The sequence below is a fragment of the Schistocerca cancellata genome, chromosome 5 (assembly GCF_023864275.1).
Source record: "Schistocerca cancellata isolate TAMUIC-IGC-003103 chromosome 5, iqSchCanc2.1, whole genome shotgun sequence".
In the NCBI taxonomy this organism is placed as follows: domain Eukaryota; kingdom Metazoa; phylum Arthropoda; class Insecta; order Orthoptera; family Acrididae; genus Schistocerca; species Schistocerca cancellata.
This window is the reverse complement of record NC_064630.1, coordinates 152569538-152585244: the sequence shown is the minus strand read 5'-3', so window position 1 is coordinate 152585244 and position 15707 is coordinate 152569538. Positions and strand designations below refer to the sequence as shown.

The window sequence follows — 15707 nt, the reverse complement described above, 5'->3', positions numbered from 1 at the left end:
GTGTGAATGCTCTGAAAAGCTAATGGTTTGCATATCACAGCATCTTCTTCCTGACGGTTAAATTTCGTGTCTGTAGCACGTCATCTTCGTGGTGTAGCAATTTTAATGGCCAGTAGTGTAGTTTTGAGAGACAGGGAATTTAACCACTCGAAATTTTTGACCCCGCTGCTTACGAGCGACAAGGATAAGTCAATAAGTATCTGTAATCGATTTTTATAATTTATTACACACAGATTACGCAGTTTTTATTGATGTCATTATTCAATAGTCATCCTGCTTTTCAATTCACTTGGCCCATCGTTGCACAAGCTTTCCGAAGCCCTCTGCAAAAAAGTTTCCGGATGCGCAACAAGCCACGTATGCATCGCTTTCTTCACATGTTGATCGAAGCTTAATCGACGGCCCTTAAAGCATCTTTAAGTGTACCGAACAGATGGTAAACCGAGGTGACGATATCTTGACTGAATACAAGATGGTCCAGCACGTCGCAACTCAACGTCTGAAGAGTCTGAACGGTGTGGGCGGCGATATGCGGACGCGCATTGTCATGTAACAAAAGGACGCCTTCCGCCAACGGATTTCTGCGTTTATTGCGAATTTAAGGTTTCAACTTATTTAAAAGCATTTCACTATAACTTTCATTGTTGACTAATCTCCGCCCCCGGTAGCTGCGTGGTCAGCGCGACAAACTGTCAATCCTAAGGGCCCGGGTTCGATTCCCGGCTGGGTCGGAGATCTTCTCTGCTCAGGGATTCGGTGTTGTGCTGTCCTAATCATCATTATTTCATCCCCATTGACGTTGCACCCGGCGAACGGTCTACCCGACGCGAGGCCCTAGTCACAGGACATTTATTTATTTATAATGTTGACTAATGACCCCCTTCCCAGTTAATGTTCCAGGAGTGGCCCTTTTGAGGTCCAAAAACTGCGAGCATCACTTTTGCTGCAGAAGGTCGACTCTTGAATTTCTTTTTGGCTTGAGATTATGGCTATTTCCCTTTCATGCTGTTGCGTTTGCTTTCTCGTTCGAGATGATGAATCCATGTGATGACTCTTTCCAGAAACGTTCCACCTTGGTTAGCATGATATTCTAGTAAGTGCTGACAGATTTTCACCGTTACGCTTGTGCTCTCCATCGAGTTGTTTTGGAACCCACATCGCACAGACTTTGTGAATGTCTGATATGCGTGATTTCATATGCACAACCATGACTAATCTGCATATTGTTTGCCACGTCATCAGCAGTGTCTCGTCTGTTATTTAGGATTAAGTCACGGACTTACGCAGTGTTGGCGTCAGTGGTGGCTGTAGTTTTCCTCTTCCTTCAGTCTCGTTCGACCACTTTGGAACCCTTCAGTCCACTGGTAAACGATTTGCTGTGGCATTCCATTGTACCCGTATTCTGCTGAAAGTCCTCTATGAATTACCACTCCTGGTACACCTTCAAACCACTAAAAACGAATTCTTCTGTGGTATAAACAGAGAGTAAAACGGCCATCCTTACATCGCAGAAGCACAGAGCGAATGGTTGTGATAACGTTGCAACCTACCACAGGCGAAGATAAACTAACTCCGCCCGAACAGGCCATGAAGGCCCAACGGTACCAACCAGCCGCCGTGTCATCCTCAGACCTCACTGGATGCGGATATGGAGGGGCACGTGGTCAGCACGCCGCTCTTTCGGCCGTATGTCAGTTTACGAGACCGGATCCGCTACTTTCTCGATCAAGTAACTTCTCATTTTGCCTCACAAGGGCTGAGTGCACTCCGCTTGCCAACAGCGGTTGGCAGCCTGGATGGTCACCCATCCAAGTACAGCCCAGTCGGACAGCGCTTAAGTTCGGTGATTTGACGGGAACCGGTGTTACCACTACGGCAAGGCCGTTGGCACAGGCGAAGAGAACGGTGCCATCTAGAGGCTGGTGAGCACACAAAACCGTAGAGCGAACCAGAGCAAGACAATTAGCGTAAAACTACAAATACTTGTCGACTTAACCTCGTAGATACAAAAGTGGGAAAAGAGAATGAAATTAATCGGACAACATGTGATTTTTTCCTGTTGACTCAGTCTCCTAGTCGTTGATACTTTTCTTTTGATAATCTGGTGTTAACTGCCGTCAAATTTTGAACTGCTGCATTTAAACCATCTCTATGACTTATTGGTTTGATGGGCTGGAGGATGAAAAATTTTCTATTACCTTGGAAGTGTGCAATCTTCCCAAGATCGGAAACTCATCTACTCAAGAACGGGGCTCAGCAGAACTGTAACTGAGACCAAGATCCTTGGTTGTCCTCCTTTTGAAATGCCGAAAAATACATCAATTTTTTTCTGAGGTCGATGTGCTAATTTATTTCACGTTTTCGCACAATACGAAAGAAGATTTTACTCTTCTACTATTACTATTCACTATAATGGAATGGCCGCACTTTTCAATCAAGACCATTTTCAGGTCTATGGTATACTTGGCACCTAACTTGCTAGCAAGACGATATAACCTCTCTCGTCGGAAAGTCGACAGACACACGAGGCAAAAGAGTATTCACCCTAGAAGACCTTGCGCTAACGTCTAACGCTGACTCTAGCCATGATAACGGGCTCGTTTCTGGGAGGAAGAGAGTCCACATGTTTCTCCAGGCATTACAATCCAGCTAAAGTCACTCATGGTTGGTTAGATCCCATATAGCTACCAATTAGCAGAGTTGTTGATGGCTACGTTTTACCTGCTGCTCCAAATAACGGCGCTAATTTTGTATGAGATGGGACGACTTATTTGGACTGTCAAGGTCCGAGAAGTTATCTGAGTGTTCATTATACCATGAACGTGTGCATCCAGCCCACGAACATTGTCATTGTCATTTTGGAAGACAGGAGCGTCCACGACTTACTCCTGAAGACGTACATACAAGAAAGGCGAACACTCAGGTCACCGAGAATTTTAAAATAACCATCCTCAGTCACGTCCACAATAACCTTGAGTGAGTGGGCCGAAGCCATTATCACAGAAACACGTACGGCCTGAGTTACATCCCCCCCCCCCCTCCCCCCCCCACACACACACACACTGCAGATTAAACGCGTTATTGGGTCATCACAGCAGTCGACGGCTCGCATCACTTAAAAAGTGTCAAAATTACAAGTCGTCTGACCGTATTACACGTCTGTCATCTACTGTCCGGTTTCTACGTTATTTGGCCCGTTTAAGTCAGCCCCGATAGATTAATGGTCAGCGTAACGGACTGCCGTCCTAAGGGGCCCGGCTGGGTCGGGGATTTCTTCCGCTCAGGGACTGGGTGTTGTGTTGTCTTCATCATTGTTTCATCCCCATCCGGCGCGCAGGTCGCCCAATGTGGCGTCGAATGTAATAAGACCTGCACCAAGGCGGCCGGACCTGTAAGGAAGCTCCCGGCCAATGACGCCAAACGCTCATTTCTATTGGCCCATTTAAGACGTGCAACGTTGGGTCCCGCTGTGGGCAATGGTCTTTTAGAAAGTACTTGACCTCAAATGTCCATTGCTTGCAGTTCTATTAGCAGTATTAGCGTGGGAATTTCTCGAAATGGACTTGCTTTCACCGACAGCATCAATTCCTGTCGGGTTCGAAACTGATTGTCACTGCAAAACCGGGACACCCGTCTCCAGTCCCTGTAAGTCAGGATATTTTTGCGACCCCTGTTCTTCCGTGTTACGTGGCTACGAGTGTTACACGATTCCTCACTTCCCATTGTCACATCAATACACCAACAAATAGGGCACATACACACTTCATTACCATGACTTAACGTCAGCAGTGGAGAGTGACATGACTGTCTGGTACCAGTTCTACACCATCTACACCGCTCCATAGAGATCAGTGTGCTCTTTCAAGCTGTGTTTAACAAATGTCACTATACTCATGGAAAGTTCGAAATAGTCAGAAAAGCTCTGAAACGCTTATAGATCTTTTCAATGCTAAATAACTCGGAAACGGCGCAACGCATCGAATTTTTTCTTAACATTTATGCCTCAGTACGACCTGCCCTGCAACATCCCTACCAGAGTTTCAGACATTCCTGAGCACTCTGTATATCTTAATGACAAAACGGTAGCTGACTAAAGTGGCAGAAAGTACCTTTTTTTCAGTTGTTAAAGACGTGCATGTGGAAACTACTATCATCGAAGAGGCAGTTAGGCATGGCCGATCGTTCTCATTACCTACAGAAATGTGCGTGTTAATTGCTGAGTTATTTGCTATTTACAGACCGTATGATATCCAACAGAGTTGGAAGCCGGCAGAGTTCTGATGTGTACCAGTTATATGATTGCTCTGCTGTACTTTGCGAGGTATCTCCGATGAAAACCATCTAGAGTATGAAACTTCCTGGCAGATTAAAACTGTGTGCCGGAAGTTTCATATCAGCACACACCATGTTGAAGAGTGGAAATTTGATGCTGAAAACATCTCCCAAGGCTGCGACTAAGCTATGTATCCGCAATACCCCTTCTTCCAGGAGTGTTAGTTCTGCAAGGTTCGCATGAGAGCTTCTGTGAAGTTTGGAAGGCAGGAGACGAGGTAATGGCGGAAGTAAAAGCTGTGAGCAGGGACCTCGAGTTGTGCTCGTGTAACTCAGACGGTAGAGCACTTGCCCGCGAATGGTAAAGGACTCGAGTTCGAGTCTAGGTCCGGCACACAGTTATAATCTGTCAGATTATAATAATAGAATTATAATAATAGAAATTCAGATGAATGATTGTCAAAAGTTATTTTTATAAGAAAGGCTGTTATTAAAAGATTAAAAAAAACATTTACATGGGACTTTATATAATAATACACTCCTGGAAATTGAAATAAGAACACCGTGAATTCATTGTCCCAGGAAGGGGAAACTTTATTGACACATTCCTGGGGTCAAATACATCACATGATCACACTGACAGAACCACAGGCACATAGACACAGGCAACAGAGCATGCACAATGTCGGCACTAGTACAGTGTATATCCACCTTTCGCAGCAATGCAGGCTGCTATTCTCCCATGGAGACGATCGTAGAGATGCTGGATGTAGTCCTGTGGAACGGCTTGCCAAGCCATTTCCACCTGGCGCCTCAGTTGGACCAGCGTTCGTGCTGGACGTGCAGACCGCGTGAGACGACGCTTCATCCAGTCCCAAACATGCTCAATGGGGGACAGATCCAGAGATCTTGCTGGCCAGGGTAGTTGACTTACACCTTCTAGAGCACGTTGGGTGGCACGGGATACATGCGGACGTGCATTGTCCTGTTGGAACAGCAAGTTCCCTTGCCGGTCTAGAAATGGTAGAACGATGGGTTCGATGACGGTTTGGATGTACCGTGCACTATTCAGTGTCCCCTCGACGATCACCAGTGGTGTACGGCCAGTGTAGGAGATCGCTCCCCACGCCATGATGCCGGGTGTTGGCCCTGTGTGCCTCGGTCGTATGCAGTCCTGATTGTGGCGCTCACCTGCACGGCGCCAAACACGCATACGACCATCATTGGCACCAAGGCAGAAGCGACTCTCATCGCTGAAGACGACACGTCTCCATTCGTCCCTCCATTCACGCCTGTCGCGACACCACTGGAGGCGGGCTGCACGATGTTGGGGCGTGAGCGGAAGACGGCCTAACGGTGTGCGGGACCGTAGCCCAGCTTCATGGAGACGGTTGCGAATGGTCCTCGCCGATACCCCAGGAGCAACAGTGTCCCTAATTTGCTGGGAAGTGGCGGTGCGGTCCCCTACGGCACTGCGTAGGATCCTACGGTCTTGGCGTGCATCCGTGCGTCGCTGCGGTCCGGTCCCAGGTCGACGGGCACGTGCACCTTCCGCCGACCACTGGCGACAACATCGATGTACTGTGGAGACCTCACGCCCCACGTGTTGAGCAATTCGGCGGTACGTCCACCCGGCCTCCCGCATGCCCACTATACGCCCCCGCTCAAAGTCCGTCAACTGCACATACGGTTCACGTCCACGCTGTCGCGGCATGCTACCAGTGTTAAAGACTGCGATGGAGCTCCGTATGCCACGGCAAACTGGCTGACACTGACGGCGGCGGTGCACAAATGCTGCGCAGCTAGCGCCATTCGACGGCCAACACCGCGGTTCCTGGTGTGTCCGCTGTGCCGTGCGTGTGATCATTGCTTGTACAGCCCTCTCGCAGTGTCCGGAGCAAGTATGGTGGGTCTGACACACCGGTGTCAATGTGTTCTTTTTTCCATTTCCAGGAGTGTGGTACAAAATCAATTGTTGCAAATTACATATGCGCGCTGCTATATATAGTAATTTTTTGTTTTACCTTATACTAAATCGCTCAGGCACCGCCATCGCTCTCCACGACCGGTCCCCCGCAATTCCACACCTGACCCAACCGCCCGACTGCGAGCTCCTACTCCTACTGCTGCTGACACTGCTCTCTGGTCTGTGATTCTACTGTAGCTTACATATCGCAGGCAGCGCGTGAGCAGTCCATCGAAGTTACATCTGCTCGACTGCGCTAGCAATAAATTCCTTAGTCATGGACCTCTTACAACGGATTTCCGACCGTTGGCTCCCTATCTCAATACAATCGGTTGTGGAACCACTATCACCTACTTCAATCTGACCCAAAAGGTTTGAGACGCCCTGTATACCCTACCAGAATGGCAAGACATTAAACGCGAACAACACTAAAGCCTTTTGATTGCAGTTCTACCTGCCACAGGCAACTTAATCATTTCAGTACCGGTCGATGGTGTGTTCATTTACGAAGTTACATTGATACCCGACCATTACTCCTGTGCGCCTCAGCTTTTTTTACGCAAATTTCGACTTATTACATGATTCACGGTGTCTCATAACCCGGCTCTCACCGTTAAAGCCGTCGGCACACGGACCGTGCATCCGAACGTTGAGCATTGAGCGTGCCGAGTTTCTGACGTCATAGCGCGGAATACCACGTTCGGGAGACTTTCCGAACTTGCAGAGCAATATCTGACATGTTAGATATTCTGAGCGTGCGTCTGAGCGTTGACCAATGAGATGGCACAACGCCACCTACGTCACACGTACGCCGTCTCCCTTCAGTACAGAGTTATGAGACGCCATATTAGCATTCATTTCAAGCCTATATGTATATATGCCGTTTCTGAGCACCAGCAATTTGAGAATCACTGGAAAACCCAAAGTTAGTTGTGTGATTCGTTCCAATAAAATAATCAGAAACATCATATTCGTGGCAAAAGAATTATTGTAACTTGCATATTACGAGAGTAGGCTATTTGAAGGCAGTGACACACTGAAGATCCACCCCAAACGCATTGTTCTTTGTACAATTTGTTATAATTAAATTTCAATTAGTAACATAATTATCTACGATTAACGTTTTTAGTAACACATAAGATAATATGACTCAGTTCAAGGAGCATGTTTGATTGGCGTAATGAGTAGCGTTTCTGTTCAGTATTGAGTTTTTGTTGAGGGGGTGGTTCGCGTCTTAACACTTCCAAATTTCTTTTCCTAACATTCGCGTTTTTATTAGGTTCTAATACTTTATTATTAGTTTAATATAATTATATGCTATAATATTTGATGTTATGTAAATATAAGTTCACCTTTTTTTTAGGGGTGACTTTGTTCGATTGGCTTAATTTAAACTACAGGACAGCTTGCGCTACTTGTATAAAGATATTTTGCTCCTTTTTCTTTTACGCTTCGTAATTCACATGTTGCAAGGATTCTGCTACTGGGTAGGAACAGTGATCAAGTAAGACTGACACCTTGGGGTTTTACTGAAATGAAATGTGGCAATGATGAAATAATGTTTATCTTATTCAGAGAAGTATTCCAAATTAGTACCGCTCTGTTTGTAATGGAACTTTTATAAGCCTGCGTCCTTATTGATTGGACACGGTACTTTCCTTTTCGTGGACGATGGAGGAAATGTGCGTTTTAATAGAGCTAACGTGGGAATTTTACACGCGCCCGTTGAGTGAACAGTGTGATTTACGAACTAGAAACATCCCTCAAACTGCCGCTGGAGTTCGTTGCGATCGCGTAAACGACGTTGGGGCCCACGTACCGTATGCACAAGTTGTAACACCATAGCTCTAATATTCTACTGATTTATTTTGCTTTCTGTTTTATTTAATGTTACATCGTTGAGCTTCTGTAAATATGTTTGAATCGATAACACAAAATTGTATACTCCTTTCTTTGTTAAAACTTTGATGTCATGATTTGATTCTATCAAATGTATTATATCTGTCATTTAAATTCTTTGTCCCATTCGGAGGGAACAAAACTTACTCTATATAATTGTAATTTCTGTGTGGATAAATTTTGGTAGAAATGTCAATATGTGCAAATGTTCTGTTTTATTTGAAATGTTTGGTTGCTGTTATGTAAACTGCTGATCCTCACTTAGGGTTCTTAGTTATTCTGTATGTAAAAGTTGTTGTGGTTCCCCTCGGGAACGGAACTGTATAGCGCGCGCAAATTGTGATTGGCCTAGGTAGGAAAGGTGGAATTGAGAGTCAGTCGGGGACGAGCTACCAAACTGTGCACTGCCATGTAAAATTTGTATATTGTGTTGGTTCCGAGAGAGGCTTTTTCTGCCACTTTCCAATGCCTCGGATGGATGGATAAATAGCTGGAACGATTCTGGAATTGGTATCCATCATCGCTACCAACAAGGGATAGAGTCCAGCAATTCTGCCTGCAAATCCACCTACCAACATGCAGTTGCCACCACATTGCGCAATCACTGTAAAGGAGTACTATAATAATGTACAGTGAAGGATCAGCTTATTGGATGTGTTAGTGTGCTCAAGTATAAGGTAACTTATGACTGAATTTATGTACCTACCTTGATTTTTTCCCTATCACAACACCTTTCAGGTTCCTCTCCATTTGAACTATGAATACCGAGTGTCCTATTTTGAGAAAAAATGAAAAAATGAAAGCCTCAAAGTTAGACAGTTAATTACATAATGTTGTTTGATATTTTATAAGAAGGGAATATTCAGATTTACTGTGGATTTAGTGAAATTGTGGGAGATAGTAAATGTAGTTTCGTGAAGTTTCGAAGTCACCTATTTAATCATTTACTTGAAAATAGAAGACTGTGGTAATAAAACATTTTGCTGCTCCTTTTATAAATTAAAGTTCTTAAAATTGAGGCTTATAAAGTTTTGCTTAGTTAATGATCATAGTGCTACCTGTAGTAAATTTTAAATGGTGAGTCAGTTTCTTGCAATTTTGTCAACATTGTGTTTCACTGTAGTAAAAGTGGAAAACTGCAATAGTAGAAAATTATATGTTCATGATTGCTAAGTGTTTGTCTCTCTTGTGTAGTGGAATTGCATATTAATAGTATAACAGGATCCACAGTTTGTCTATTATGCTAATGCTAGGTAACAAGTAATGGGAAGACCACTACTTATGAAAACCATAATTTCTTTATTCAAAAGATAGTGAGAAGCAACCTGTTAGTGGATTCCAATTAACTTCCATTTCAAATAGTAAAGTATTTAACTGAGAGAGACTTAACCTATGTTCAATTTATGATCCTGCAGTGAATGTTAATAGTAATTTATAAAGACCATTCAGTTTGAACAAGTCCTGAAAGTAATAGAGTGTTTCGGTATCTGTTTTATTTTTGCAAATAGTTTGTGATGCTCTAGCTGCTAGCTTCAATCTTACCGTAAACATATGTATGTGTCAGAGTTCATTGCACCCGCGTGTGGCCAAGTATAGGTTGTGTTTATCCGTTAAAGTTACTCATAACTACTTTCTTAAACGAGAACGTTAATCTTTCTCTTGCCTAATTAGGCTGGCGACCGTTTTCCTTATTCGTTAAACAGTGTAGCTAGGCAAAAATATTGTTTGTTACTGTTCGAATATTTACGTAATTCTGACTTTCATTTCCGATAAGTCATTTCCGTTAGGTACAACACGGTCAACCTAGCAAAATTCCTCTCAGAGGGTAACACTGTTCTGTTGCGTTATACCATAATTGCTTTAATAAGATTGTTTTATTTCATAACCTGCCTCTAGCTTCGAGGTTATGGTATAGCTGTAGCAGACGGTAGTGTTATAAAGTCGCATCGTTCCTGAGCGTTCAGCAGCACGTTTAACTTGGCACGCTCAACGTTAACGTTCGACAGCACGGTCCGAGTGCCGACGGCTTAAGCGAAGTGACTTGTCGTTCTACGAGGTGCATTCAAGTTCTAAGGCCTCCGATTTTTTTTTCTAATTAACTACTCACCCGAAATCGATGAAACTGGCGTTACTTCTCGACGTAATCGCCCTGCAGACGTACACATTTTTCCCAACGCTGACGCCATGATTCCATGGCAGCGGCGAAGGCTTCTTTAGGAGTCTGTTTTGACCACTGGAAAATCGCTGAGGCAATAGCAGCACGGCTGGTGAATGTGCGGCCACGGAGAGTGTCTTTCATTGTTTGAAAAAGCCAAAAGTCACTAGGAGCCAAGTCAGATGAGTAGGGAGCATGAGGAATCACTTCAAAGTTGTTATCACGAAGAAACTGTTGCGTAACGTTAGCTCGATGTGCGGGTGCGTTGTCTTGGTGAAACAGCATACGCGCAGCCCTTCCCAGACGTTTTTGTTGCAGTGCAGGAAGGAATTTGTTCTTCAAAACATTTTCGTAGGATGCATCTACTACCGTAGTGCCCTTTGGAACGCAATGGGTAAGGATTACGGCCTCGCTGTCCCAGAACATGGACACCATCATTTTTTCAGCACTGGCGGTTACCCGAAATTTTTTTGGTGGTGGCGAATCTGTGTGCTTCCATTGAGCTGACTGGCGCTTTGTTTCTGGATTGAAAAATGGCATCCACGTCTCATCCATAGTCACAACCAACGAAAAGAAAGTCCCATTCACGCTGTCGTTGCGCGTCAACATTGCTCGGCAAAATACCACACGGGCAGCCATGTGGTCGTCCGTCAGCATTCGTGGCACCCACCTGGATGACACTTTTCGCATTTTCAGGTCGTCATGCAGGATTGTGTGCACAGAACCCACAGAAATGCCAACTCTAGAGGCGATCTGTTCAACAGTCATTCGGCGATCCCCCAAAACAATTCTCTCCACTTTCTCGATCACGTCGTCAGACCGGCTTGTGCGAGACTGAGGTTGTTTTGGTTTGTTGTCACACAATGTTCTGCCTTCATTAAACTGTCGCACCCACAAACGCACTTTCGACACATCCATAACTCCATCACCACATGTCTCCTTCAACTGTCGATGAATTTCAATTGGTTTCACACCACGCAAATTCAGAAAACGAATGATTGCACGCTGTTCAAGTAAGGAAAACGTCGCCATTTTAAGTATTTAAAATAGTTCTCATTCTCGCCGCTGGCGGTAAAATTCCATCTGCCGTACAGTGCTGCCATCTCTGGGACATATTGACAATGAACGCGGCCTCATTTTAAAACAATGCGCATGTTTCTATCTCTTTCCAGTCCGGAGAAAAAAAATCGGAGGCCTTAGAACTTGAATGCACCTCGTATTGTGAACACAGCTCCGCACGATGACAGCGACGTACCTTTTCCTACGGCTGTCGCAGTCGGGCTGAAACTGGCGCTCACCTTGGCCGGGGCAGTCGGGCGCGGCGTGCGCGTCGCCGGCGAGCAGGAGCGCGCCGTCGGCGGGCAGCAGCAGCTCTCCGGAGTGCGGCAGCAGCAGCTCCGCCACGGCGGTGTCGCCCTCCGGCAGGCGCACGGCCGCCGACAGCCAGCCGGGCAGCACGGCGCGGTCCCGCGAGCACGGCACGCGCCCGCCATCCCAGTTGGCCGCGTTCGCCCAGTCCGTGTTGCGCAGCCACGTCTTCGTCGCCGACACCGGCGCAGCAGCCACCACCACCACCACCACCACCACCACCACCACCAGCAAGCCTGTCGACAGACAGCCCAAAATATGGACGGGGTACACTGTTAATTAGGAGTAAAAGGTTATGACATCTGTACTTCACTTTAGTACATCACATCTGCGTAATACACTAGTACGGGACTCTAGTCAAGAACACACAACAAACTCGGAACTACAAACGGTTCACAGCATTCGTGTCGTATGCGCCTTCGTCACTGGCAACAAACATTTTAGCTTAATTTTATCCATTGTTTTTCAGTGTTTCGTCCGCGACTGCACATTAATGAATCCCACTGCCCCCAAACTCAGAGCACAGCCAAAGGTCCGTAAACAGATCTCTCCAATTACACCAATTGTTAACTCAAGAACACACCTGCATATAAACTTTCACAGTTGTTTAATAATATCCTCAGAGAATTTTACAGTTTTGAAACCACAAACGCAATAAAAAATGCACACAAGTTAACAACACTCATTTCTATCGTCTGACCTAACGGCAGAAGATAAACACGCCATGATAAGACCACGAGACACATTGCTGACACTCGCCTACTTCGTTAGAGCGACGAGTCAATCTAATGGTGTGTGTACCGAAGGTCTTACAGTACGCACACCACATCAACCTGTTCACAAATACACCTGTTAAAGAGACAATTGAAATTATTAGGAAGAACCTCATCTCACACAAAAAACTAACCATAACAGAGATTACAGAGTTGGTAGATCTACTTGAACTAGTACTGTCCCACAACTACTTTTCATTTAATAATAAAATTTATCAACAGAAAGAAGACTTAGCTATGGGTAACAACTGCACGTCAAGTTTCCTAGCTGACATTTTCATCAACCACTTAGAGAATAAGTTCTTAAAAGGAGAAAATAAACTTGTTCAAAAAATGGTGCATTACAAGAGGTATGTAGATGACACACTACTCTTATTTGATGGCACTAAAGATGAACTTGAAGAACTCCTCACATCATTCATCTCACTCCACAATAAAATAAAGTTCACAATAGAACATGGAACAAATCAATCCATAAATTTCTTAGACCTCGCAATTGTGAACCTAATCCATAAATTTCTTAGACCTCGCAATTGTGAACCTAATCCATAAAATTTCTTAGACCTCGCAATTGTGAACCGACACTGACATCACAATACATGAATCTTCATACCACCCGAACACACATAAGTATGCTCCATTTAGATCAATGTTGAACAGGGCACATACATTACCTTTAAAACCCAAAGCACTAACACAAGAAGTCGATACTATCAAAACAGTTGCAGTAAATAATGGTTCCTCTGTCAGGGTGTATACGGCCCGGGACAACCGGGAAATCCGGGAAAAACCCGGGAATTTTTTCATCCGGGAGAAAACCGGGAAAAACCCGGGAATTTTTCGGAATTCCGGGAATTTTTCATTGTTTTAGTTTTCAGTTAATTTTTTGCAGTTTTGACTGCAGAATTGATTCTCTAGCAAAGAATGTTATTGTATCCTGCTACTGGAGAATGATACTACAGCAATAAAATATTAACGAGAGGGAAAAAAATAAAACTTTAGTGGCAAAGGAAATGAGCAATTTACAACAACAAAACACCGTGCACGCACAAGCGTCTGCAAATAGCAAAAATATTTCAACGTCCGTAGGGCGCAGACTGTAATTCTTCGTAACAATAAACTGCTTGCTATGAGCATGACGTCACAACTGTTCACGTTAGGTTCGTTTGACCAATTGCCAGCGCAAGCGCATTTGACTCGCGTATAAGCAGTACCTTCTCCCGCTACTTGAAGTTTGGCTGTTAGCTGTATCGGTAAGCAGCCAGATGCAAACGAGAAAAATTTTTCTCCCGCGCCCTAGCTGCCAGATTCACGCTTGCACAGAGTTGTCTGGGTTGTAGTGGGGAGGGGGTTTATCTCCACTGACCCGTGTTTACGTTAAGTGATTTCGCTGCTTCTCTTCGTGTACAGCTCCCACGTCATGTGAAAACAAACGGATTTCTGTGGCCGGGAGCTATCAAGTGAATTAAAATACATTCACATAATTACGGAGGGCAAAAATATATTATTAATTTGTTTTCTGATTTTATTTTATTTCCAAGTTAGTAGCAGTCAAGCATTAATCGCCTTGCAGAACAGTGAAGTCATTTTTGCAAGTTTGCTAAAGAAATTTGGCTTTATTAATCTTTCCGCTGAGGCAATCATTTTATTTGAAACGAAGTGTTTCATTTTACAGTATTGCCTAGTTCCAACTGTTCGCTGAATTTCAAGTGCACGTTATCATCTTCTGCCATATATGGCATTATGCCATAATAAAGAACCTAAAATGAGATCGCAGAGTACTGGTACTCCAAGAAAATTTACATCCCAAAAACCACACTGAAAAGCTTAATATTAGATGGGACCTACTTCATTGTGAACTGGAAAAAGCCAATTTGCACTTCAAGCCGAATTATGCATTTTAATGTGATTTACGAAATTCCGATGCTCTTTGGAGTATCCTCTGATGCTCTGTTTCTTTTATGGTGTAATGTAAGCTCTGTTAGTGCTTTATACACACGAACATGCGGGCTTCCTACACCACTACAGTTGCACACGCACAATAATGCCTGTTTCCTGGCGTTCTCTGGCAACTGGTAAATCGAACATATTTCTGACAGTCTCCGGATAGTATTGCGAAAGGTGGTTAGAAAAGTGTTACTTTCAAAGAAAATTTATTTTTACGCAACACGAATTTTGTTACGTGTGAGAAAGTGGGATGGATATCTAAATCACAGAGCGTTCGAAACTGAACAGTTTGAGGACCAGCGACTTACAAGAATTTCGAGCCGAGACATTTACGTCAGAATTTTAAATTTACTGGCATATTTGTGTGATGCATCTTAAAGTATAACACGCGCAAAAAAAATCAATATTACATGTGAAAGCTTAGGTTCTGTTGTGGCGTGTTAATCTTAGAGACCAAAATTATGTGTGAAAGCTTAGCTTTTCTTGTAGATATACGGTACTGTGTACATTAACGTAAACCGTCAACTTTTCCTCTTGCGCGTTCGCGCTATGTAACCAGTGATCTCGCTATTGGCTGACTATAACACGTGTCCTATGCTCTGAATAGCTGCTGTCATCGGCTGATGAGATCTCGTGGCTTGAGATATGACTCGCTTACAAAAGAACATCGCAACCTCGGTTTCAACCTTCGACCATAAATATAATAGACTGGCCCTGACGTCATTTTCGTGGCTCCAACATCTCTGGGCTAAAGTCACGTGAATGTTGGCAAAACATGGTTGTTTCGTGTTGCGCTTATGGCTGTACTCAGTGTTTTGTCGGGGAAATGGCATTACATTTCACGTGTAAGTGTTTCTGTGACAGTGCAGATGCGTTTATTGAAATCTGCTAACGTGACTTTTATATGTTTTTACACTTTAAATAGAGTATCACGTAAATTAAAGTGTTGAAAGTGATGCCTGTAAAGTCAGACTCATATTACGTTTTGGAAAGTATCTGTGATAATTCGGTTACAGAAGTAAGTATAGCTGTTTCTCGTTCCTACTCATAGGTTCCCTAAGGCTGAAAACCGAAGGCAGCTTTGGATACAGGCCCTGAAACGGAAAAACTTTAAGCCATCTGCACATACGCGCCTTTTTGTTATACAAGTGAAATTATAAGAAGGTAAGAGCACCTATAGTCGACACATGATGAGAATTTTTTTCTACCTTCTAATACTATTAAATAAATGTAGGCTCCAAAATTATTTTCTGAAACTTCAAAGTCTCACCTTTCATCTAAAATATCATTTTTTTAAACTGATAGTTTAAACTTTTGTAAAAATAGT

At 44.0% G+C, this 15707-nt stretch overlaps 1 protein-coding gene across 1 annotated transcript in view; it reads right to left on the bottom strand.

Annotated features, from left to right (window-relative positions):
• LOC126188410 (protein amnionless) overlaps positions 1 to 15707 on the bottom strand; it is a 150280-nt gene that overhangs the window by 108576 nt on the left and 25997 nt on the right. The window contains exon 2 of the mRNA XM_049930013.1: positions 11591 to 11896. Within this exon, the coding sequence (XP_049785970.1) occupies positions 11591 to 11896 (306 nt within the window). The remainder of the gene's footprint in view (positions 1 to 11590; positions 11897 to 15707) is intronic.